Source organism: Phalaenopsis equestris, unplaced genomic scaffold (assembly GCF_001263595.1).
Source record: "Phalaenopsis equestris unplaced genomic scaffold, ASM126359v1 Scaffold000032, whole genome shotgun sequence".
Lineage (NCBI taxonomy): Eukaryota > Viridiplantae > Streptophyta > Magnoliopsida > Asparagales > Orchidaceae > Phalaenopsis > Phalaenopsis equestris.
The window spans coordinates 1,087,655-1,115,557 of NW_018164474.1; the positions used below are offsets into that span (position 1 = coordinate 1,087,655).

A 27,903-nucleotide genomic window follows, 5' to 3' on the forward strand; every position below is an offset into this window, starting at 1 on the left:
ATATCTAACATCTAAACTATTATTTTTACATTTATACCAACCAAATATTTCATGTCTATTTTAACTTAAAGTTTTGAAAAACACCTTTCAATAATTGGTAGGGTGTTGCGCAAGTAAAATTTGAAGTTTAGGTGTTAGATATGCAAATACATAGGAATTGCCCGCCCTCCAAAAAAAAAAAAATCACATGATGCAAATACACAATTGGTTGAAACTCTCCATGGAATGTCTCGCTAAAACAAGGGGGGAAAAATTATGAATGAACACGTTCAGATAGTTGTCAAACTCTAATTGCCACCTTCCAAGCCTCAAAAACGATAGCTACCACATTGGGAATCTGTCAAACAGCATTTTCCAGATTATTAATTGTCACCTCTCAAAAAAGCCCTTATACCTTCCAAGCCTCAAAAACGATAGCTACCACATTGGGAATTTGTCAAACAGCATTTTCCAGATTACTAATTGTCACCTCTCAAAAAAGCCCTTATAGGTGATGGGTAGCCCAGGACTTAAATACTGTTTTTCGGTCCTACACCTAGCCGATGTGGGACTATTTGTCTGTTACATTCTCCTTCACGCAATCACACGTTACGCCCTCGTCATGGATTGGCTCCACTGAGGGTCCCACTGGACCATGGAGAGTTCACACACCTGACAGGCAGTAGTCTGCTCTGATACCACTTGTTGAGAGAGCTGAATCTTGTATTATGTACTCTTTTCTGAATATTGAAAAGGAGATCGCCGCTCTGCTCCCGAAGATGTAGGCATCTTTGCCGAACCTCGTTAAATCTCTGTGTTCTTCTGGATTTGTGTCGATTACTGTTTTTTTTCGCCCTATTTTTCTCAACACTAATAAATCTAGTTTGGTTTGTCCATCACAAATTTAAAGAGCTAGAATTCCTTAAAAATAAAAAGCCAAAACAGGATATGATTTTCTAATTAAATGCAATAAATTACTTTAAAATAGGAAACATAATTAAAAAAAAAAAAAGGGAGATGAAATTTATGCATTCCAATAGCACAGCATTGATGTTAGCAGTAAATGTCATTCACAATCTACAGAAACAAAAGTTCTATTAGAGCAATTTGTTAGTTTGAAATCAAAATAACGCGCTGTGAAAAGAATGCAATTTTTTGCATAACAAAAAGAATGTTTAGGCTATAATTACATGCAAAACTTTTCGAAATAAACTGTCCAAACTTTTACAAGAACCAACAGAATGGAATGTTCATATTACAACACTTTCAATTATCCAACTTTATAAAAATAGGATTGGGTGCAATTGCAAATGCAACAGCAGAAGCAATCATATATCACCAAATAAAGAAGACCTGCCGCTTTAACCAAAAACAGCATACCAGCCCTCAGAAAAAGCACAAAAAAAGGTAAAAAATAATGAAGAACTTCAAAAGCCAAATTTTTTTTTCACAACTACTAAGATCCTATACCGTAAAAAAGAATAAGTGACAAAAATATGAATACCTTCCTTCGAGGAAGCAAATGCTTTGGAACAAAACATAACCGCCTCAACTCGAGCAGCCGAGACAAATATTTGCACAGGCAAAGATAGAACAGAAGACACCCATCTTCTGGTAATACGCTTCCTTTCATGGAAAAGAATTCTGACAAGCTCAACGAACAGAGAACCTGACAAAACCTTTGGCTCTATGAACTCCACAACCCAATAATTCATAAAATCACTGTAACCAATTATATCTTCATGGCCATGGCCCCTCCAAAGAATTAAAACTGCCAAGGAAAATATTGAAAGAACAGAATATTTGATCATTTTTTTCTCTCACGACAATGCTGCCTTCTCAATCTTCTCCTTCTCAACTTCTATCTTTCTTTGTTCAGCATGTTGAGCTATGCCATTAGCAAGAGCCTGGTGACTGAACTCCATGGTCTGCATAACATTCTGAAATCTTGCAGGATTTGCAGCTTGCAAGCCTAAAAGATGAAGCACAACTGGTTGATAAATAAAAAAATAAAAATAAAATCCCGAATTTATATGTATATGAAGTTCAGTACCTTTCACAGTTTCCATAAAGAAAATAAATGGATCCACATCATCAATAGGAGATTGCATCTCATCATCATCGCTGTAATCATCTTCTGAATCATCATCCTCGTCCTCAGGCTGCAAACCCTTTGCCTGGGTTTTTTTTAATGAAAATATGGTGAATAGGGTAACTAGTAATAATATGCAGGAGAAAACTTGTACAACAAAGGAACAGCATTAAGTATTTACTGTGACGAGCACGCACATCTCTCTCTCTACACATGTAGGAATAAGTTTAATGGATTCAATAAGTTCTTATCAGAATCGAGTCGAGTGCATCAAATAAATTTCATCAACAGCAAACAATGCAAAATGTAAACACAGAATATTGTGAAAGCCCAAGGTACAAAAACTACCCAAACTACAATGAAGTCTTTGATGGAAAGGCAAACTCACAAAAACAAATGTAGTCAAACTCATTAATCCTAGTTGATAATCCATGTAAATTTTGCTATCAAAAAAGATTTCTTTACAAGGCAAGTACGAGCATTTAATAATAAACAAAATAAAAAGAGATAAAGATTGTGCCATTCATTTTAGTTTCAATTCTATGCTAGCGCTGAGAAAAACAAAACTAAGATAAGCTTTGAGCCAGTAGGTAAGAAACTAGAAATTTACAAAATGTCATAAGTTCTCTCAAGAAAACTCTTGTCGGAACAATACATCAAAATCACTAGATTCATAAACATGAAATATTTGAAATATGTTATTTATTATTTTATTCTTGATTGGTTTTTTTTTTCTAATTTTTATAATCTTGGTATATTTTGGTTATTCTCATCTATGAAAGGCAGAGGTTGACCTAGAAATACTTTGGCATATTGTATAAAAAATGATCTTAATTTATTAGAATTAAATGAAAATATGATACTCAATAGGACGCAATGGAGAAAAAGGATTCATGTAACTGCCCCCACTTAGTGGGATAAAGGTTTGTTGTTGTTTTGTTGTTGTTGTTGTGATCATGATCTATGAAATAGTCAACCAAAGAAAACATCAGGCAACCACTTTTCACTTTAAAAATTATTCAAAAATAAAACTACACTTTAAAGTATTCAATCATCATCAACTCCTAGATTTATCCTGATTTAAAGTGCCACTGGATGCATACTTCAAATGAACCATCATAGCACTTAAAAATGGCAAAAAACAAATAAATTGTCATTTTGATGTTCTAAATTGTGCCATTGTAAAATCTTACCGTTCCATAAGCGCCAGTTACCCATTCACACAAATAATGGACGATAAGAAACTTTAGTTTTAACTATCACGCTAGTAAAAAACAACGCCAATAATCTTCCTGAAAGGTTTTTTGCATGTGACGGGATTATAGTGGGCATAGAATCAGAATAATGAAAATTTTTATAACTAACGCCTTGGCTCATGCGAACTCCAAAATTTAATTGGAATCGTTCATTTTTTTTATTCAACTTGAAATCTGGTTTGATTTGAAATCAAAATTTATTTATTTGGAATCAATCACATATATGTATGTTATTATACTTATATTTATTTTTATTTTTGTTTTGAAAATTTATATATGACGTGAAGAACATGTAAAAGTGCCTTTTTTTTTACTTCAAGCAGGACAATCTCAAGTTAAATCAAACAAAGTTCAAATGAGTCATCCTTGACTCACAGATAATTAATGTTGATTTTGGGACAATAAAAATTCAAGTGATTGAGTTACGATCTTCAAACAAAATTGACAGTTAAATGGAATAATGATTCACCATATTATAATATTTTACGTCCATGTATGTTCCATATTAGAATTAGGTATATTTTGTACTTACAAAAACAAGAACCTTTACAATGAAAAGGATTTGTGGATGACTGAAAACATACGGAGGCTGGATAGCCAGCAATCATTCAACTAGCTAGTGTAGTAGTTAAAATGGTAGCCTAGGATTCGGTTAGCAACTTAGCTTATAGTTAAATTATTATAAAAAAGAAAAGCATATCCTGCAAGCATTAGCTTGTAAATTTAGAAGGCAACCAAGCATCTAATCAGCTCAGAGGAAATCTCACGTGGAAACAAAATGGAAGTAATGGAATCAAATAGTTTCATTTTAAAGGTCAGCAAGCATGAAGAGTTCAGGAAAAGGAAAAAAATCACCCCAGCAACTCAGTTGATATTTAAAGAGTATGGAAAATAAACAATAAGATACCAACTCATCATAGAAATGGCGTTAGAATTGATCTTTACAATATTAGTAATAATTAAAATATAAAATGCAAGTTATCATACAACTATGAATGTAAGAAGAGTAGGAAACAATGGCGCCATCATGCTTGGGTAAAATTTAGACTAGAAGGCAAAGTAAAACTTATATTGGATAAACATATTTGATTTCATATCAGAGCATGAAGTATCAACTGCATCAAACTTTAAGTTTAGCCACAAAAGAATAAAAGCAAATTCATGAAATATAAAGCATGGTGTATTGAAAATTAAAGTAAGAAAAAACCCACATTCAATTTAAAATTTTAAAAACATTATATCACCAAAAGTTTGAAATTTAGTATGAATTCAATATATCAAACTAAAGTACCTGTGCAGCTAATCTCTTGAGCTTTCGACTGTCTGCCTCATCTCCATCTTCCTCCTCATCGTCGCCCATTTCCCTATCAGATTCATCGTCCTCGTCATCATCTGTTTGGAATCCATCCATATCATCATCTTCAACTTCAGCCTCTTTCTGAGCTTCTGTTAGAAACAGTCAAATAATTATAACTTGGACCATTTTAGGAACTCTAACAAGAAACTGTGGAGCACTGCTTATAAACTTCAACTTGGTTTCATTAACAGAGCAGCCTATATTCCAGAAAATCATGAAAGCAATCAGAACAATACTGAGACACAATGAATATATATATAAATGACACAATACAGAAACACTGGTGTGCCAAAATAAACAAAGAAAGGGGGAAAATATAAACCACAGGGAAACTTTGATGGAAATGAATGTTTGAGAACACAATGATGAAATTCAAGTTAAGGCCATATATGTGATTCAAGTTATAAATCACCTGCAATTTGATCTTTGTAAGATGCGAGAAGTTCTAGAGTTGCACAGAACACACGCCCTAGAGCATCTGCTGGCAGTTGTTCTTCGTTAAGTGCAATAAGTGAAGTTAACCCTAAGCAGCACACCTTCTTGTCATATTCTCTGAAATCATGATAAAATATAGAGGTTCAGATAACTGTGTAAATTAGCCAAGTCACATTGCATGTGCCAAGGGGAAAGCTGAGGAAGGAAATAGAACAAGTACCGTCTAAAATTAGCACGAACACCACTCTTCTTAACCTCTTGTAGCATCCGAAACCACATATTGAAAACTTCTGAAACAACACCGAGCCTATGCAATATCCCGAGGGTCAAAGAAGCATTGTAATATAGGGCATCGGCAATCTGTAGAAAAGGACCAAAAACGTCGATTTCCTTGTAGAAAGATGGTGAGGGGGACCTCATGAACGAGGACAAGGCTAGTATGCCAGAAATCCACAAACAAAAAAAATTTTAATAATCAATAAGAAAACCACAAGAAAAGAGACACATTACAAGCCAAGAAAGTTAGAAGAATAACGGCAACCAAAATAGGCACAACACTTCAAGAATTCATTACCAGTGTGATTTTTTATTAATATATATCCTAAATAGTTTATTAAAAGAAAGCAGGGTAAAATATCAGCTACAGATAAAATTCCATGCTAAAAGCTAGATAATATTAAATTTAAAGGTCACAGGTTGGACTCGAACCTATGAACATTATCCAGATATTGATGAAGCATTCAGCTTCAAGTCTTCATAGAATAAGTTTGTTTTCTCAAAAATATAATTAAGCATTAATACTATCAAGTTTGAAAGTCATACTTTTAGCTATATATATATATAATCATTTTCTTCCACTTATATTAATACATTGATTATCCTAAATACCCAGTATTTAAGAAATTATTTGCTAATTTATAATGACTTATATTTTAGGATTATTTCCACATGTGCACTTCAGAATTACCTACTTTATAAATATTTTACCAACTAAACGGATGCATAGATCAATTGACATCTATTTGAAACAGTTCCCTTCTGTGATGTATTAAAGGGCTTTAAAAAGTAGTCATTCTATCTTTTTGTCGCATAAACAAATACAAGCATAGGAAAACAAAAATGAATACTATATAAATTTTTTTCAAGAAAAAATAAGGAAGTTATTCATTGAGGCCAAATCTTTCCCCTCAAGGAATCTCTAGATGTGATACCACAGGCAGAAATGTTATCCTGAAACAGGGTGGACATACAAAGCCAGCGCCTGTCCTAACACCTGTTTGGTTGCCTAGTAAAATGATGACTACTCTCAAGGTAAGAGAAATTGGTATTCATGAGACAAGTTTAAGTTCCGCTACATAACTTACGTTATTCCTGAGGGACTGCATTGGAAATCAACGAATGTGAGAAACTTCACAAACTGAGTGTCTTCGAGGAAGTTATCCCAAAGATAAAATATAGAAGACAAATCTAAAAGATTGCAAACAAAATAGATCCATTGTCGTTTTCCTCTTTTGGAAATAAAGCATGTGTACTATATGATTGTCTATGCACAGCGAGAAGCAGTATGAAACCCATAAAAATGGAATGATATGAGGTTAAAGGAGGATAATGAGAATGTGTGGAAATAAAAAAAAAAAGAGAAAATTACATCCTTCTTAAATTTTCTAACCAAAATGCAATTTCTATATGCAAAAATATGTGGTTAATTTGCAAAAACATTGATTAAACAGCTAAAAAATAATTATCAGAGATGAGCCAGTTAACTTCATTTCTATAACTGTGAAACATAATACATTGCTAGTTTTTGTCCTCAAATAGGTTATGCATTAGGATATAATGGCCAACTTCTTTTATCAAAGTTCAAACATTTGGTGAATAGTATTCCTTGGAAGACGACATCCATATTGACAGGGAACATCACTCATTTGGAATTATCCGGGTACAAAAAAGAATGACATTAATAAATGTAATTTACATATGTATTTTGGTTTACAGTGCAAAGAAGAAAAGAGAGTGCCAAGAAGAAAACTTTTGAAACGAACACTCCAGCAATTCCTAAAATACAATGAAATAACAAGGTATTTCACCCTTAACAGTGTGTATAAGGTGTTAGCTGAAAGAAAGTTTATGCTAAACAAAGGAAAAAGAAAAAAAATGCCAACTTTTATTTCTCAAAATAAACTACTAGTTTTAAAAATATTACGACTTAGAATTCCTATTGACTTCAATCAATTATTTTTCATTCTATTAGTGAAACAATCATATTCAACAAACACTAGCGAAGCATGTTACTTGAAAGTTCCTTGAAAGTGAACCATCTTCCATGTACCACAGCAAACCCAGATCTCAAGCATAACAAAATCTTCTATACAGAAGGTGTTTTGAAAATTGGACAATTAACCTATAAAATATTCAACAATCACTCGGACAATGAAGGCAACCTATAGCAAGAAAACAAAAAGTGTATGTAATATTTAAACCTATAGGATATGAGGGTCCCTCGTAAGAAAAAAAAAACAATCAGCAGCCGGAGAACATAAATTCTTTTTTCTTTTTCTGTCTTTTTTCTTTTTAGAGACCATAAATTCGATAGACCCTTAAATACCAATCTATGATAATCTCAACTCCTTTTTGATGAGGACAGACATGAGAAATAACTTTCTTGAACAATTTGTTGGTAACTAGACTAAGGCACACTTGTATTCATGTACTTGGCCAACTGAACAAAGTTTAATGTCTAGTTGAATACGCTAGAACATTATTTCACTTATTCATTTATGTTCATAGCATGATAGTTTGTTGTTTAAAAAGTAATTCGCTAAGAAATCCCTTAACAACTCATTTGATATTTGTTTACTAGCATATTTAATTTCTCATTTTATGTTCATTTATAAAAGCTATATATAAACATATGAGTATGGTATCACTCGCATAATTAAATCATTATATGTTTAATTTGATATCATTCTTCTATTTTGATTAACACGGGATAATAAAACATTGAAAAAAAAATATTGACTAACATGAATCTCTTATTAATAAATTTGTTTGCATTTGTTTTGGATAAATAGGTTATAAGTTTAAAAATTAGCAACCTACCAATATTTTGGAAAGTTAGATTAAAGCTCGCTATATGGTTCAATTTTAATTACAGTCAAATAAACATGCTTAAACATTGTTTATTAAAACTTGGGTCATGTTTTAGCTAAGTTTGAGATTGATAAGACAATAAATAAGCAAATTTGAACATAGCAATACTCAAGTTGCTGCCCTATTTCTTCTCAATATTAAGATAAATACTAATACACAAATTAAAAAAAAAGTTGGAACAACCCAACCACCAACTCGGAATAAATAGTCAAGTTGCATTATGTTGCTTATAGGCTTCAAAATTAACTTGCCCAAAGTTGTTGCTGGTAGGCTGCCAATAAGAACGCATAATAAGCCTGTTAGGCATTAGCACTGAATATTTATTAATACACAAAAAAAAAAAAAACATATTAACAGTTATTGTTTAGATTCATAGTAAGAGTTGCAGTGAAAAAGAGGCGGGACCATACTAAAAGCTACATTGAAAATAAATGAAATATATTAAAAATTACCACTTCTATTAAAAGGCATCTTAAGGATGACTTCACAGTTCGTAGAAGACGTTCAATTGTAATCCGGAGATATGGTTCAACCCACTGATCCAACTGACCTTTACAATTCTGAAATAGTACTTGAATGAGTTTTGGTGCAGGATGGATATCATTATCTTCCATATTTTTGTCTGTCATTATCTGCATATTTTTATCAGAAAATCTTCAAACTATGTAGATCACCATCAAAATTTCCCAATGTTACTCATTACTCATTACTTTCTAAATGTAGTACAAACCAATGACATGATAAAAAGGAAGAAAGTGCTAGAAAGGTTAATGATATTTTATTTGTAAATCATATACTTCCAATCATTATTAGCACAAATATTAACAATCTAAACTTTTATCCAGGGAATAAAACTGGAAAATTACACTTTTCATTGCATCACTTCCGAAATGGAAAAAATTCTCTCTGCGTCTTGAGATGGATTCCTTAAAAAGGAACCTTGTAATGCTTGAATGTACAAAATATATTGATTTAAGAACAATCAAAGCAGTAAAACAAGTTCTAAAATGTATCAAAAAAATAATCATAGCAAAAGCAAAAAGATTCATTTAAATGAATCAGAAAAACATATTTGTTAAATTTTTTAAGTTTCTTTTTTTCTTTCATAATTCTGTTATATGAGAAATGACTATACTTTACATATATCTCAAATCTAACATCAAATAATTCGACAAAATCAATTTTGGTTCAATAAATCCATTCCAATCAATGTAAAGGATATTTTAATCAATCCATATATCATTTTAATTTCATTAAAAGAAAGGAAATATAACTTTGTATGTTGATTAAATAAGAACAGAACTATTGCTAGAAATCATCATAATGGCATAGCAAATGTCATATACAACGTTCAAATGAAAATCAATTCAATCTTTCTCCCAGTGAGCATGTGGGTTAACATTCCAGAAACATTAGTTTCTTTATAAAATTTAGCAGTCACATGGAATTAACAAAATTCATCATAATATCAGTTGGCATGCAAGAATTAGTCGATTTAACGAAATCATCACAACGTACATTCAAATTCGTTCTCAAATGACATTATGCGGAGAAACGGCTCTAAACAAATAATAACAAGAAACAATTTTTTAAGAATTTAAGTCATCACTCACAGAAGAAAGCATATTCCATAGGCTCTGTTGGTAATCAGGTTCTTTGCAGCTTAGGAAATGTGTAGTGCCTCTGGATATGTAGTTGTCCAGCGGAATAAGGATATCTGCATTGGAAGGCTTAGAAAAATTAAAGAGTATCATAAGAAAAATCAAGAAGAAAATCACATAAAATGATCCCAATAATTACATATTTCACCCAAAATATAATTTTAAGATAAAATTTATCAGCAAAATATCTTCATTTCTTCCACATCCACGAAAAATTCTATGGCTAAAGTTCAGGGAAAAAAAGAGATTGGCAAGTTGCTAAAAAGTGAACCTAAATCAGTATTTTTTAAACTGCAATATACAATATGCAATGCGATGTGCAAGAGCTTATTTTTACTTCAAAGCATAAAACGTAGCGGTGATTTAATTAACTAAAGCATATATAACTTACATATTAGCTATAAGGATAAAAAATGTGATTGTATCATAGTAATTTCTAATGTCTGAAAATTTTTGTTATTAATAGGTACAATTAAAATAATAAGCATTATAAAATTTAAAAAAATAGTAAAATAAAAAATAGCTAAAATATTAGGCTGCCATCCCATATCATTTGGGAAAAAAGAAAAAAAAAACTGAAAATATACAAATCCAAGCTAAAGCTCAGCAACGATAGTGTGATGCTTGCAAAATTGAACTCGCTTCTGCTCTGTCGAAGTGTGTGCTATGGTACTACTGCAGTCTCGAACGCTGCAGCAATTGCATCGAGTGCCTCATCATCCCAGAACACTATTTATCTGCTTGCTCTCATTGAAGCCTGGTGTATTTCCTTTTGCTAATCCTGTTCTATAGAAATGATCCACATCTGCTTCAACATCGAAACCCGCTCTGGTGTTTTGCCAACATATCTTGTGCTTCGAAGGCTTAACCCGATAGCATTCTTCCCGAATGAAGCGCACACTTCACACACAATATTCGTGCGACTGTGATGCCTATGGAACTGCAGGCATTTTGCATCGTGTCGGGCATGCACTTTGAAGCGTGCATTTAAAAACAATAGCCTAAATAAAGTTGAGTGAAACAAACGCACTCATCTTCATCTTTGGGTCCTAATGTCATTTTATGCTCTGCTATGCTGCTACACATTCAGTATGCCACGTTTGTCAAATTGATTATGACACTAGAACTTATTATCAGAAGATACAAGAAATGTAAATAAAAAGGCATTTTTCAAAATCCACATATCTAGAAATTGCCAACTGGAAAGTTTTATAGTTAAATATAGATGGTATTTTTCAAACTCCACATTTCCTCTTGTATCGCACATAAAATTTATCCTGACTGTCATATCTAAACGGCAATTTACACCACTCCGAACAATTTCTTCGAACATAAATTTAACCATCAAATGCTACCAATTTTACCATAATGTCAATTTCATCATTCACAGGTGAGCGGTGACGGCAGCGAAGGCTGGCGATGGCGGCGGGCGATGGCGCCAGCAAAGGTGGGCAGCGGCCAGTGAAGACAGTTGCGGGATGCAGCGACAGCGGTGGTGGGAGGCGACGGTGACGGCGGAGGGCGGCGGCGGCGAGTTACAGTTTGATAACAATTTACAGTATAATTCAAATTCAATTAAATCTATCGATTTCTAAATTCAACTAAAATGAACTAAATAGTGAACTTCAAATTCATTGAAACTTTACATTATACTTGTACTTCTTCATACTAAACACATGATTTTCTCAAATCCCTATAAATGAATTACAGTACACCACAAATCCATCTAACCAAACAGCCACTAAGAATAAGCCAGGGAGGAGGTCATTGTTGCAAAAAATGTCATTCAAAATTTTATTAAAAAATTGATACCTAGAGCACAAGGAAGGCAGACATATCTTTAATTTTAACTTCTTCTACCGTGTAAGTCACTGGGTATTAAAGCTCAAGAATAGCATAATCACATGGTGATAAAGGAGGATCCAAGAAAAATGAAGATTTGAAGACAAACACGAAAATCACTAGGTTCGGCACATACCATGCTACCTTTCGGAAGGCTCTTTTGTGGCAACACCAAAGCAAGGCAACAAGAATAGGAAGAAAATGCACTACTTCCTAGCCTTTTTTAAAATTTAATTAAAATATAATAAAGCAAGTCAATATGCGCTTGACTATGCTGACAAGGGAAACTCATGTTCTAGTCACAAATTTATTAGAAAAATACTTTCATAATCAACATCATTGTCACTAGTCATATCCCAACTAAAAGAAATAAACAAGAACCATTGTCCAGAGGCCTTCTGCAGTTTTATAAATAAAATTAAACTGTATTCCTTCTAAGAGTTTGTCCAGGGAACTTCATAATTGTTGACATCTGACGTAAAGCACAAGAGATGTTCAAATAAGACAATATTTATAAGAAATTAGACTGAGATAACGAATGAAAAGATGGAAGTAAGTCTAGTTAGAGCATTAACTCACTACAACACTAGCAATGACCATTTATAAATGAGCCAATAACTTGAATGCATGTTGCTGCATGCATGATAAAAGCATTCAATTATGAAAAAGATATTAAAGAAAAGGCAATTTTTTTTTCAAACAAGATATGAATAAAAAGTGAGACGACCGATGCATAACAAAATTGTAAATAAATAAGTACAAACCACAAGCTTGATTCACATTTTAAAACATAAGATGCAAAATTTTAAGTAAAGAAGAAACAAATTGAACAGAAACCAAAAGAACAGAAATGAAGGTCACATATCTGATAGATAGACTCACTATCAAAGTAATCTATAGCCCAATCATTGAGTGCTTCAATCATAAGAGGCCATAGAGACCACACCTCCAAAGATATTGATGGGGAATAAAACGTCATGTAGGAGACCATTTCTAAAACCTCCTCAAAAACATCTGGAAAGCATGCCAATAAATAAAAAAATTAATAATGGCTACAGATTTTAAAAAAAAAACTAAAAATATGTGCACTAGCTTGAATAGTACATAAGCAATTTTAAAAAAGAAAAGCAAAAGAACTATCCAAACTGAAATAACGCGTACACAAGGAAAAATCAGATAATACACTTTGAAAAATAAGCATCATTGAGCATTTCTAAGGGAACATGATATTGTAAAATTAAGACGTTAAAAAACAAGATTATTATCCCATCTTCGCATTAAGTTTTAATATACAGGGTGTCATATATTTACATATATATCGGTTTTATTCCATGAACATATTACAACAAACCAATTTGAGCACAAAACCTCGATAGAATTCAAAGAACATGATACTTAGAAATTACCTTCCACATAAGTTGTTCAGAAAAAGTCATATTCATGCAACATCCATAAAAATCGAATACTTACATTATAAACATTAACAAAATGCACTAAGCCAAAGAAACGTGACATTTTTCATCCACGCTGTTTCCAACTTCATCACCGATCTAAACTCAAATGTTATGGATTCATATACGTCCTTAAGCTATGCTTCCATTTCAGAATCGATTAACAAAAGTGTCTGCCAAACCAAACAACAACAACAGCACACAGAGAGCCAAACCAATTTCTGCCTTCAATGGCGTACAGCCCAGGCAAAGGGATGCAGATCCCAACAAAACTGCTCCATGATCAAATCAACTACCAAGATATATGGTAAAAATACACCTATTTTCTGAAAAAGAAAGTTTCGCTATCTCCAAAGCAATAAACCTATAAGAAAAAGATTTAAGGCCTGTTTTGTTTAACGGTAAATAGATATTATTGTTATGTGGAATACTGGATGGCAATGATGCTCACATAACAGTGTTTGTTATCTTTCAAATGTAGATTTTCGATTTAATATTCTCTTAAGGAATACAGCTTTATTTAGAATAATTAATGGCCTTTATGACATTTCCTATTTTGTTTCTTTTTTCTTTTTACCGAACAAGGTTAAAATAATAAAAAAAGCGTCCCATTTAGCCACTATTTAGATTACCTCAATCATGGCAACTAACATTATATGAATTACCTCTGAGAAATTACACTAAAAAAAAAAAACATCTCTTCCAAAAAAATAGCACAACACTACATCCAAGAAAATATTGAACCTAATAAAACTTTAGTATTTTAGGTCATAAAAAATTCTATGATCTGTAGAAATCAAATGGTACTTTTTGTATAGGAATGAATACAAACCATTCAAGTTGGTAAGAAACGCAAATCATCCAAGGAATTCCACAGTAAAAATTTTCTTTAAAAAAAAACCTCTCAATTTGTTAAACAAAAAAAGATAAATAAATAAATACTTAGATGACATTATGAATGAGATCACCTTGATGTTGCAAAGAAGAATACAATTTACAGTCACTAAAAAATGATACCTTGTCCATCTGTAGTCAACATCTTCCGCATAATTGGTAACAATGTAGGCTCAATCTGGACATAAAGATGAGGAAGCCTGCTCACAGATTCAAGAATTGTGCTTATAGCACGCAAGCAGCCAACAGCAGCGAGTGCGCCCGAGTCATCCCCATCATCATCAGTTTCAGATGCATTCAAGCATCTCCAAAATGCAGCAGCCTAAACATAACTTGAATAAAATGAACAAATATACTTAACCTAAATAAAGCACTAAAGTAAGAATTCTAGACTTACCAAATTTTGGCATAATCCAAGAGCATAGGGTGCCATCTCTTCACCAAACTTATCAACAATTGTTTCAAGGGTGAATACAAGGTCCTCATTCTCAACCTCATTCATAAGTTTAAAGAAATCTGGAAATTAAGGAATGCGCAAATCATGCAATCCATATAATCATAAGCACTGAATTAAGAGTGCAGCACATACCATCAAGTAATTGAGGAAGCATGGGACGAATCTCATCTCGATCTGAACAAAAATTAGTTTATCATCAGGGTATATTTTGAAAAGAAAAAAGTTAGCACCACAAAAAATAGATGAATTTATTGTACCTTTACATGCTTCAACAAAAGGACGTAATGCAAAAATAGAATCAACACGAACTGGAAGCTCAGGATCCTTCAAACCAGAAACAATGCAATGCAATGCTCTACGAAAATTGTTCTGATCTGAAAAATTCGTGTATGCATATTGACCTGCAACCCATGCTGCCTATAAACCAATTAACAAAACAAATTACAAAAATGATATCTGCAAAGAAGATAGGCAACTTCTGAAAAGCAAAGGTCTCATGAATGCTATAAATTCAACCACCTTAGCTCTAAGGTATCCAACAGGACTTGTAAATTCAGGGAAGACATGTTGCACCAACATACGCTCAAGTTCTGACTTATATGGCTCAGTTTGCTTTAATTTATCACATAATGTTCCAATTGCAAGAAGAGCGCCATCCTTTTGCCGATATGGTTTTAGCTCAATACTTGCCTCATCATATCTGAATATAGTTGCGCACAGAAGTTAAAATCCTCAATAAAAATGATGGTGCATCTAATACAACAGCCTATAAAAATTAACTACCTCCTTAATATCTCCACAATGAACTGAACAAACTTCTGAAGGTTCCCCTTACCGCGTTTTCTCACTAATTCACTTACAAAATCCATAGCAGCCGTCCTTGGACTGTACAGATCTTCAATAATATCTACAAAGGAAAATCAATATCAAAAGCATCATTCAAATAATATCTAAAATAATGAGTTTCGACAGTTTCTTCCTTTTATCTGAAAAACTATATCTTGGTAAGGAGATTGAGGGATAAAAGAAGTCTGATGTGTTGGCAAAGCTTAGTCCTTTTGCTATTATATATCTGTGTGTGTGTGTGTGTGTGTGTGAAAGAAAGCTGACCGTATCCTTTCCTAACATATTCATGAGGATCTTCATTCCACAATATCTGGTCATTGTTACTGAAGCACATTAGTGGAAATATAATCTCAAAAAGAACCATATCCAATTGTGGTTGCAGCAGCTGATACATGCTACTTCTTGAAATACTGAAAAAGAATAAATATCGATCAACTTGACTTGTTGGTGACACAATCAATATATATATAGATATAGATAGAAGATAGAAAATCAAATTTGCCACAAATCCTATGTACAGTTCTAATACAACACATCAATAACAAATGGTTCACAACTTTGTACCAAAAATTTTGACAGAACTGCAGCAAAATCATATCAAGTACCAAGAGTATCACCCAAGCTAAAAAGCTTTCTCAAATGAGTCAGAAAGAATATATTAGAAGGAAGCAAACCTAGAACAAATTCAATTTCCTAGACAATAATAGTGAACATTTTGAATAAATCATTTTCCAATTCAGTTCCAAGTTCTTCCATCAAACTGCCATATGAACAAAAACATAACCACAAGCAAGTTGTGAAATTGGATAATGCATAACAGTGGAAGGTAACTATTGCTGATGCTAAACCACCAACCATTCAAGGTTGATAAAGGAAGCCAAAGAATGTGATCTGCCCTAGAGCCGAAAACAGCAAACAAATTGCAAGAAATAAGCAATAACACACAGATTCAGGCTAATTTTATTAATATCCAAGCAAACGAACAAGATACAAGGGCGATTCAACAATTCGAGAGACAAATCAGCTCTTCACAAACCCTAGACGCCGCTAAGATCAAACCTTAGGGTGACTAGCCCTAATAAAACACCCCCAAAATAAATTCGAACTTTACTCCCAAATCCCTCCTTAAATCCTCATCTCGAGTACATTATTATTGGCTTGATGGCCCCGCCCGGGGGCTGGAAACTTCCCAGGCAGCCAGTCGGCTTGGCTGGGCGGATCCTTCCTGGAAACAGCCGGTCCCACCTGAACTAGCCTAACAGCCGGCCCCTCATAAATCAGCGTAACAATACTCCCCACCCACAACATCACCTTCTTCTTAAGCTGGAATGATTGAAACTGTTTTTGGATCACATCGTAAAGCTCCTGTGTTGCTTCATAATCTGGTAGAGATCTAGGAGTGCAAACAAGACGAACATGAGCGAGCTCAAAACCTGTTCGTGTCGGCTCGTTCAAAATTTTTGTATTCAAAATTAGCTCTTGTTCGAAATAGCTCATTAATATCCTTGTTTGTGTTTGATTTGATTTATATTCGAATTTGTCGAAGTAGTTCATATTTGACTCAATTTTGTACATATTTAATTTATTTCAACTCATTTAGCTCCAAAAGAATTTTTATTATTAAATATCTCCCAAAATATGGGAAATCTAAAAACAATAAAATTTAGATTTTTAAATATTTCCCAAAATATGGGAAATCTTAAACTTTCCCGCTTCTTAATCGCCGGAAGAAAACTATACTTTTGCTTTTATTTTTACACTTAAATAAGATCTTAAATTAGAGTTTTTTCCAGACAATTTGGGACTAAACATAAGACAGAATGAGGCAGGATCCAAGGCAAGCAACCGATGAAATTATGGCTATTGGCCTTGTGCCGGAGGGAACCCAAACCACAACGGAAACACAAATTATTATTTTTGAATTCCAAACTGATTACAAACATGATACTTCAAAAAACAGAAAGTAACAAACAAACACAAACAACATAAACTATAAAAGATATCCGCGGGTAATAACGAGGATGAAGGTTGTTGGACAGTGGGGTGGCGGCTGATGGAAAATGGTTGTGGTTGCTAAAAGAAGGCTACAAGGTGACTGGCCGCTATAAGGAAGGAACTGTGGTTGGTAGGGACAACTGCGGAAAGCACCAAACAGCAGCGAGGAAGGTGTCGGCGAGGCTGGCGGCTACAGGACAGCTGTTGGAAATGTCGAACAGCAACAGGGAGGGTTGGCACGGCTGGCAACAGCAGAATAGTTGCAAGAAATGTCGAACAGCGATAGTGAATGAAGATGACAGCAAGGTCGAGTGGTTGGCGGCTGCTGAAAGCGAGGCCGATGGGTTGCAAAAAAATACATGTCTCATCGGAGTCGAGTTACAGTAGAAGCACCACCCATACCCATGTAGACGGTCACTGTTACGGACGAGTTATAGCCAGGTACCTTCTCTTCGGGTACAGCTCCCGGAGAGGAAGAACGCCTCTAAGGCAGCACTCGGAAATCTGCACTCATAAAACTCCTCCCTAACCTCAGAAAACAACATCTATATAAAGAGAGAATTAGTAAATTAAATATATAAAGAGTAAAATAAGAATAAGATATAATAGGCAAGGAGAAGAATAGGAAAGAAATAGAAAAGAAAATGAATTATAATGGAAAATCATCATGAAGGACAGAAGAGGGATTAAATAGGAAAAAGAGGGGGGGCACGGTTACTGTAGCAGCTATTGTAACCTCGTTCGTGGTGCTGTCAATGCTAGAGTACCGCGGGCAATGTAGCCCTACGTCAATCTTTAAGGATTGGGGAGCTACGACTTCATCCGTTGAAGCTTTTAGGATAGAAAAACATTGGTAGGAAGTGGTTTGGGTGGGGCCGAATGCTAGGGAACCCAATAATAGGATTAGAGTTGGGCTAACTCTGATACCAAATGATATTGGAGGAAACCCAAACCACAATGGAAATACAAATTATTATTAATGACTTTCAAATAGATTACAAACATGACACTTGAAAAAGCACAAAGCAACAACAAACAAATAGAAACAACATAAACAATAAAAGATATATGCGGGTGAAAACGAATACGGGGTTGTTGGACGGTGGCGGCTGATGGAAAATGGTTTTCGTTGCTAAAAGCAGGTTGGAAGGTGGTTGGCGGTTGTAGGGAAGTGGTTGCAGTTGTTGGAGGGCGCAAGGACAGCTGTAGAAAACGCCAAACAACAGTGAGGAAGGAGTCAGCCTGATTGTCGGCAACAGGACAGCTGTTGGAAGCGTCAAACAGCAGCAGGGAGGGTTTTGGCGCGACTAGGCAGCAGCAGAATAGCTGTAGGAAATGTCGAACAGCAACAAGGAATGAAGTTGGTTGCAAGCTAGAGTGGTTTGCGACTACTGGAAGCAGGGCCAATGGCTATGAATGATAAATGTTTCGTCGATGTCGAGCAATAGTCAGAGCACCTTCTCGTCGTCTGGTACAGCTCCCAGAGGAACAGAACGCCTCAAGGACAATAATTGAAATCAGCATTCATCAAAACCCCCCATAACCTCAAAAAACAACACCTATATAAAGAGGGGATTAGTATATAAAATTGGTAAAGAGTAGGATAGGAAAAAGATATCATAGGCATGGAGAATAGTAAGGAAAGTAATTATAATAGGAAATCATCAGAAAATGACAAGAAAGGAAAGAAAAGGGATTAAACAGAAAAGGGGGTCGCAGTTACTATAGCAACTACAGTAACTGTCTCCGCTTGCCACATATTTAACAACTAAAGTTATATTTTTTTTATAATTATATTTACCATTTTTTAATACATGTAAAAAAATTAATATAAAAATGAAGTAAACAAAATTTTAATATTTAATTATTTAGTTAGCCAAAACAAGTCGAACAGGAATAAATGACGAAAAAACAAATATTTGTTCTTCTTTGGCTAGTTTATAAATATAGCTCAAAAAATTATTCGTGTTCGGCTCGCTTGCTTTATGAAAATTAAAAATTAACAAGTGTTTTTTGTGTGTCATGACCAATTCAATAAGGATTCAACGAAAAACAAAATATAGAAGTTAGAGTCTTGGTGTGCTTTTCAAAATTTGAATGATAGTGTTGCAAATGTAAGCATTTGCAATAGTTTAATAAATAGCAAAATTTTAAAAGCTCCACAAAATATTCCTCATAGATTAAAATACAACATTAAATGAATATTGAATGCTTGATCAATCAAAGTATCTAAATATATCAGAGTCTGAAAGCATAAGATTTTGCGTTTGAATTATTTCAGCTTTGTACTTTATATTCAGTATGCCAATTTGAAGTGAATGCAGAATAGCATGTCCAATGCCTACCTAATTCTAAGATGCTTCAAGTACTCCATACGACAATGTGAACTAGGACTTCATAAAAAGAAATGGAAGGCACTACCAACAAGCATTTTGCATAAAAATATATGTATCAAACCATTATGCACGCAACTAAATATTGACCAATGATGTCAACTATCTTGGAGTTGGTCGACATAAAATTAAAGAAAATTAAGCTTCAACATAAATAGAATAACATAAAGTATAGTTTGTCTTACTCAACTTTAGAATCACGAAACAATTAAGCACGGGAGAAAAGGCGTAGTGTGCTATACAATTTCATATTTAAATAAAAATTTTAATTTATTTTTAGGGCTCTTAGGAATATAGTGTAAAAAAAATGTAATATAAAGGTAATATATTATATTTGAAAAACTTTTAATTTGTTTGGTTCTATATAAAATAAATGTATGACCTTATATTTTTTGTCTGATATGAAGAAAAACTAAATCAATATAAAATAAGTGATTGGTAAATGGCTACGACTGCGGCTGGCGATGACATGTGGCAAAGGGGCGGTAGACAATGGTGGTAGGCCGAAGGCGGCAACGAAGCAGACGGTTGTGATCGATGAAGGGAGATGACTAGCCACAAAGGGGTTCAAGCAATGGGGTGTGCTAGGCGACAACAACGTGCAAAGCAGAAAAACGGTAGCGGCAGGCGAGTGGGTGGGGAAACAGGTGCGGCTGCTGTGGCGGTGGCTACAGTGGCAGGGGACAGATGCAATGGGTCACGACGGCAAACTGCGACGAGTACTACGGAGAAGGCAGCAGACAAAGACAACACACTGCGACGAGTGACAATGGCCAAAGACTCACAAGCGGGTTGTTGGGAGTCGATGACGGCGGCCAACGACGATATGCAACACTATACAAAAAATAGTGTATTTAAAATTTCAAATGTTGTATAAAATTACAATGTGTCGATGAATCAGCAAATCTTTTTTTGAAGGTTTCTTGACAATTTTTAGTATTTAATTCATATTCAATATACTGTCCAGTAAATAGTTTTCGTGATTTAACACTCTCCAAATAACCAGAAAGATTAATAGACTCTACTAAAACCAAATTTAACTCATAATTGCTACCTGATACGAACAGCCTGCAAAAATAGAAAAACCAATTAATATTGGTCACCTAGGAAATTGCAACAAATTTGTACTTCTGCAAATTCAACGCAATAGGATCAGAGTGAAATGATATTACTTTCAAACCTTGCTCATTAGATCACTTCAAAATAAGTGAAGACTTTCAAAAATGCTTGAACATTGATATGTAAACCAATTTCTAACGACCAAATTTAGATCAAGCCCACTACCACTCTCATACGTCCAATAGCCCTCCAATCATTGGCTACACAGCTTTAAAGCTAGTTAAGCCATCTCTCCATCAATCCCAAGGAAAAAAATGCTCCAACACAAATTTTAAAGGTAAGATGTCCTTACTTCTTATTCATCTAACAAAATTACCCTTTATGGGCATTTTTGAGACCAATACAAATCCCGCCACCCCCCCACCCCTCAACACCACACCAAAAATCATTGCCTACACAGCTTTAAAGCTATTTAAGGCATCTCTCCATCAATCCCAAGCAAAAAATGCTCCAACACAAATTTTAAAGGCAAGATGTCCTTGCATCTTATTCATCTAACAAAAATACCCTCATATGGGCATTTCTGAGACCAACACAAATCTCGAAGATGCAATATTGCCCCACCCCCACTTCACCCATCCATTTAAACAATAGTTGCAAACGAACCTCCACCTTTAACCCCTTATGTTCTATAAGGAGGAGGTTTCTATTTCTCATTCTCCACTTAAAAGAGAGAAAAACCCTCCTCCCAGTCTTCTCTCCTCAACCTAAAATAGTCTATTGATTACTTGAAATTCTTAGTAACCTTCCAAGTTCATGGACTATGTTAAGCATCAAGGGGTTTTCATGGAAAAGAAATAAAGCATTAGGATGATGATTTGTTGACCTCTTGTTTTGTTGATTGTGTTCAGGAATTGCATCAGCCTTCAGAGGGAGGACCCACTAACACAAATTTTACTAGCATTCTACATCTATTTCTAGCAAAAAAAACTAACTACTAAATAGCCTAACTTGTCAGTATTAATAAAAGAAAAATTACGAAAACACAATTACAATTTAGTATGATACCAGGTTGAAAAAGTTACAAAATCAAAGAAGGGTTTACTAGCTCAGATTCAATAAAATTGATATGTTTCACGCAAAGTAATTAAAGAAACAAATCCTCAAAGAGAATGAAAAAAAGGATGGAATTGATCAATGAAATTTGTCCAAGGAAATAAAAATCAATGAAAAACATATAAAAATATGAATGAAATGGAACAATCAACTGTATGTGTAGTTATGGCCATTAATTTTTCTTCACATACACAAAACTTTGCATACAAAGCAATCAAAAGAGTAAACTTAGTAACTAACAAAAAATGATTGTAAAGATTAGATGATTTCAACTTTAACATTGTTGGAATGAAAGAATAATTGAAGGCCTACCTGCAGTTAAGGTACTGAAGGATAAGATTAATAATCCTATCAGGCAAGTATTCACCAGTACGAACAGCATTAAGCAAGCGTAGATGGCATTCAAGAATTTTTCCAGCATAATTCTTCTGAAACATTTGAGCAAAAACTTTGTTTTCTGGATTCTGAAGCTTAATGTCCCCAAACCTGAGCAAAACAATTATTTGTTCATTAAATAAAAAAATCTTCTTAACTATATTGATGATAAAAAAGAAGCACAAACCGTGTGTAAAGACGGTTCAATATGTGCACTGTCCATTTTTTAACTTTCCACCATCCCCAAGACTTCCTAAGCTCAGGATCGGTTGGTTGACCTTGTAAAGGAACAGGCCTTTCTAAAATGTTCAAGAAAAGCACCATCCAAGCATTGAAGACATTGGGATCATAAAGCTGTTTTGGTATCTCTAACTGGGGAAGATATTCATAGCAAGAAAAAGAGCATGTTTCAAACAATGAAGGCATTATTTATCCATCAAAAAATTCAAAATAACATAGTAATGAATACTGATTGGGCATATATAACAGCCAACTTACATATATTGATGACCAGAATATTTTGCAAATAAGTTTGATCAAGTCTGCTAATTCAATGGGAGGATTAGTGATCTGAACAAGTTTATGAAATATATTGAGTAAGAGAGGAAATGTCTCTTCGACAATGTGATACACTGGTGACCGCTCCTCATCAGATTTGAACCTTAGAATTGAAAAAAAAAAAACCAAAAAAAAAACATAGTTGAAATCAGAAGTAACAAATAATTATTTTGTAGTAAATTAAAATATAATGTTAGTGAACAATTCAAATATCAAATGAATAATTATGTGTCACTTTTGCATTAAACATTACACCAGTTATAGTAATAGCATAATTCAACAACTCAACTATCCATGCATTCATTATTTTGGATAAAAAAATTAATAAATAGGTAAATAAAGTTATAAATAAAAAGAACAAATCCTTGCCATTGTCCAAGCTATACAGATAAAATGCATTTTCCATCACACGCACGCACGCACGCACATACGCACATCTTTAAGGATAGACTAATATCCTTTTACAAGGAGAGAGATACTTTTCCACAAGATTTAATTTTAACTTGTCTTTTAATCGCAAACATATGATTAAAAAAACAAGACTGCTCAACTTAAATTTCAACATAAAACTAATATGCTGCCAAATTTTATTAAACTTCAATGAATATTTAATCATTTATCAATGTACAAATTTAATGCTGTAATTGATAATCTAAATAGTGAGATTGATGACTTATTAATTTCAAGTGAATAATACTCAAATGAAATTAAAATTTTTGAGCATGTGCAAGAAGATATTTAGAACAAATTTAATTGATTTGATTTCAAAAATGTTATGTGACGTGTTATGTTAATGTAAGGCTTTATAAGGCATCTATTTCTTCAATAAATCTGATGAAAAATCAATCAATTAATAAAGATGTCAAATTAAATCATAAAGTTGTTCTTAGATTTCAGATCAGCATCAATAATCTCAACCACGGAGTTGAATGAACTAACATAAAAAATTAATTGCAAAGAGAATAGACTATTTTCACACACAAAAGGCAAGTTATGATGATAAATTACACCACCCTTAATAGTTAAAATACCCTGTCAAAAAAACTACTTTTTTGCATTGCTTAAAACAAAGACCATCAAAGATCAAAACAACAACAACAACAACCAAACATTTATCCCAATAAGTGCGGTCGGCTACATTAATCCTTTTTCTCCATTGCGTCTTATTTAGTGTCATATTTTCATATTCTAATAAATTAATATCATTAATATCATTTTTATACAATATGTCCAAGTCATCCTAGGTCTACCTCTGTCTTTCTTAACATAAGTCAAATCTAAAACATCTACTCTTCTAATCAGATTTAGGGTTTAGGGTTTAAGATGGTCTACGTTTAATGTGACCAAACCATCTAAGACGACTCTATCTAATTTTGTTCGTCACTGGAGCTACATCAACCCTATCACGGATATATTCATTTCACATTTTGACTATTAGTGTAAAGCCACTCATCAACCTAATCATTCTATCTCGGCAACACTTAACTTAGTTTTATGCTTCTCTTTTAAAGGCCAACATTCAGCGTCATAAAGCATTGCAGTTCTCACCACCATCTTATAAAATTTTCCTTTCAGTCTGAGCGGTACTTTTCTATCACACAATAGGCCTAACGCATTCCTCCACTTCAACCAACCATCTTGAATTCTACTAATAACATCCCCATCAAAATTGTCATCACTTTGAACAATAGACCCGAGATATTTAAAGCTTTCACACCTTTTAACAATTGATCACCCATAGTTACATTTTTGTTACTAGAGCTACTACTACTAAAATTACATTCTATGTATTCAGTTTTTTCTATGTATTCAGTTTTAGTTCTACTCAAACAAAGGCCTTTAGACTCCAAGGTAGACCTCCATAATTCAAGTTTTTCCTGAGCTTTTTCTCGTCTTTTCCACGAGAAGGATATCATCAGCAAAAAGCATACACAAAGGTACATCCTCCTATAAGTGTCCAATAAAACCATCCATAACTAAAGCAAAAAGATATGGGCTTAAAGTCGATCCCTAATGTAAAACAACAGAAATAGGAAAATATTTGGTCAATCCTCCTTCTATTCTAACAAAAGTAACAGTTTTTGTATACATATTTTTAATGACTTGAATATAAGTCATATCAACACATTTCTTCTCAAGAACTCTCCAAAGGATACCTCTAGGAACCATATGGTAAGCTCTTTCTAAATCAATAAAAATCATATGTAGATAATCCTTAATATCTCTGAACTTCTCCATCAAATCTCTCAATAAGTGTATAGCTTCCATAGTAGACCTGCCCGGCATAAATCCAAATTGATTATAAGAAATCTTTGTAATACGTCTTAACCATCGAAAATCAAAACAATGCAAATAAATGCTAATTACGTTTAATTTGAATAGAGTACACAAAATATAAAAATAGGAATCCATAGTTCATAACCTAGACAATCTATTAGGATATTAAATTAAATTAATACTACACTAACAAGAAATTTTGTAAAAAATTTGCTTTATTATTCACGGATTAAGATAAGAAGCCTTGAATTTATGGATGGATGTTGCGCTTTTGAAAAAAAAAAACATAAAATTTTGTAGAGAATTGGGTTTACAGATAAAATGCTAGCAGTATATCATACGTTTGCAGAGTAAAGAGAGTAGCGTTACGAATTTAGAAAACATAACTATGCAAAAAAAATGGAATCTGCAGATTATAAGGAGTTAACTTACTCATATTTTCTAGAAAGAATCCTCAAAACGTACAGTGCTCCAAAAACTTGGTGGTCTTGCAACTGTAAGTTACACTTAATCCAGTGAAGAAGATTTGGCCACTGTTCAGGATAATCAGCATGGATGATTGTTTTAAGACACTCACCAAGTTGCACTCTGTATTAAATTCAGTTACAGATATTTAATACCAGGAAACTGTAGAAAATGAAAAAATTAATGGATAGCATAACCCAAATAAAATTTTAGGTCATATAGCAGGAGACTGTATAAGTAAATCAGACAATGTAAAATAGACAAAATTTTCATAACATTAACATCCGTAAGAAGATTAGCCAAAATGCCATTCTAGTTCAATGAATTCCAAGCCGATTTACATAAATTCAAGATAACCATACACTTAAAGTTTACTGCACTTAAATCATACAATTGAGAGTGTGATGTAAAAATATGGATAAGAAGAGTATAATGATACAAAAGTATTAAACTACCCTATATCACGAGGATAAACACATAATGAGTGTCTGTTAGTGTGTGAGGCATAAATAAAAAAATGTATTAAGCCACCTTTCTTTCTCTTTATTTTAAAGTGGTTGGGAGGAAAGCATTTAAAATGTTAAGCTGGAAGAAACAATGGTGTGCACAATTTAGTAGTAAAATCATGTGCCCGAAAACAGTACTGATTGGCATGGAAAGAATCAGAAAGCACATTTTTTTAAAGATGTAATTATATTATTATTATAGTTATCATTTGTTCAGATCAGCTTATATTGATAAAAAGTCCACAAAATGGTTTGAAATGGAAATCAAAACTCTGTTTATATGCATTACTCATCACTCTAGCGAAAATCAGAAAGCACTTAGGGTGAGGCATTGCAGAATTTAGAAACTTCAAATGCTAACATACTTGAAACTGTACAACTAAATGGAGTTATGTATTGGAATCAAAAACATACTTCAGCAGTTGAGGAACTTGAATAATGAAACCAAGAATATTCTGCCTGATAATGCCTTTATCAGTGGCTGAGATCATTTGAGGTTCGCCTGCATGTGTAAATAAAATTAACACTTCTAAAATTTCTTACAATGCAAAATTATATGATGCTAAATCATAATTTATGGTCCCTACCATGCTCATCAGGTGACCAGTTCTTAGCCACAAAGTTCTTGAAATGAATGCTTGCAACTTGTCGCACTGCCAAATCAAAATTCCCATCCACTATGATCTGCAACAACCTCACCAAATGCTGCGGTGTGTACTGAAACTGAAATGTGAAACAGTATAGTGATGGTTCTAGAACATATGGAGACGAAATGTACCGTGCGCCAGCAGGAGATTCTATGCCAGCTGAAGCTCATTCAATAGTTTTTCTCACAAAAATACAGCGATGTGCAGCCATAATTTGACACGATTCAATAAAAGCCATGGAAAGAAAAAAACAAGCAGTGTCCTAACAATAAATTTTATAAATTCATATATTGCTTGATTATAGAAATTCAATAATCCGTTGATTATTTCATAATAAAGGCAAGAGAATTAATACAACGAAATCCATCAACATCTTTTACAAAAATCCACTGAAAATTGGATTATAGTGAAAAATGGAATCACACAAAAACAGCACACATAGACCAAGCTCAAAAGACTGATCATATTAGCACAGTTATCGATCATTCAATCGTTGCAGACGATTAAGATAAGAGGAAAATGATCGGTGATTACCTTATTGAGACTATCCTCTGCTGCCTTCCGCTCCTCTGGATTGGGGCTCAGCGCAGCCTGTAGAATGAGAGCGAGGCCTGGGAGGTCCATGGCCGCTGAGAATGGAAAATAGGAATCCCTGTCTGGTGATCTGAAGTAGGAATCAGGACCAGGGAGCAATCCTAGGGTGTCTTGTTTCACTTCTCCTCGCGGGAGAAATGGAGAGAACAGCAGCTGGTGGTGGAGAAGGGCGTCGAAATGGAGGCGCTTTGCTCCCCGAACTTGGCCAGAGAGATTGAGAAATGGTGGCAGGCGCGGATATTTAACCCTAGGGTTAGGTTCATGTAAGGCTTCTGGACGCCCAGGTTAACCGGTCTGACCGGACCGGATCATCTAAACCGCTGATCGACCGGCGTTAGTTCCGGTCCCCATGTTCCAAGCCGTGAGGTCGGCCGCCATGAGGGCTTTCGATTCAGCCCACCTCGGAATCTATGAAATTCCCTTTTATTTATTTATTTATTTCTTTTAATGGCTCCAGCATCATGGGAGCCAACGCCGTAACTTCTAATAATTACTTTT

The 27,903-nt window shown here is 33.9% G+C and overlaps 1 protein-coding gene across 1 annotated transcript; it reads right to left on the reverse strand.

Annotated features, from left to right (window-relative positions):
• Nucleotides 1–1,156: 1,156 nt before the first annotated feature.
• Nucleotides 1,157–27,641, reverse strand: LOC110018705 (importin beta-like SAD2). The gene is made up of 22 exons (XM_020716114.1): nt 27,346–27,641; nt 26,752–26,887; nt 26,579–26,666; nt 25,626–25,781; nt 22,857–23,019; nt 22,546–22,730; nt 22,296–22,469; nt 15,685–15,830; nt 15,358–15,481; nt 15,094–15,274; nt 14,832–14,991; nt 14,707–14,748; nt 14,515–14,633; nt 14,241–14,439; nt 12,655–12,786; nt 9,883–9,986; nt 8,722–8,901; nt 5,340–5,479; nt 5,097–5,236; nt 4,619–4,773; nt 2,033–2,156; nt 1,157–1,951 (listed from the first exon to the last, which is right to left on the reverse strand). The coding sequence occupies exons 1-22, from the start codon at nt 27,433–27,435 to the stop codon at nt 1,800–1,802; spliced, it is 3,090 nt and encodes a 1,029-aa protein (XP_020571773.1). The 5' UTR covers nt 27,436–27,641; the 3' UTR covers nt 1,157–1,799.
• Between the last annotated feature and the right edge of the window lie 262 nt (nt 27,642–27,903).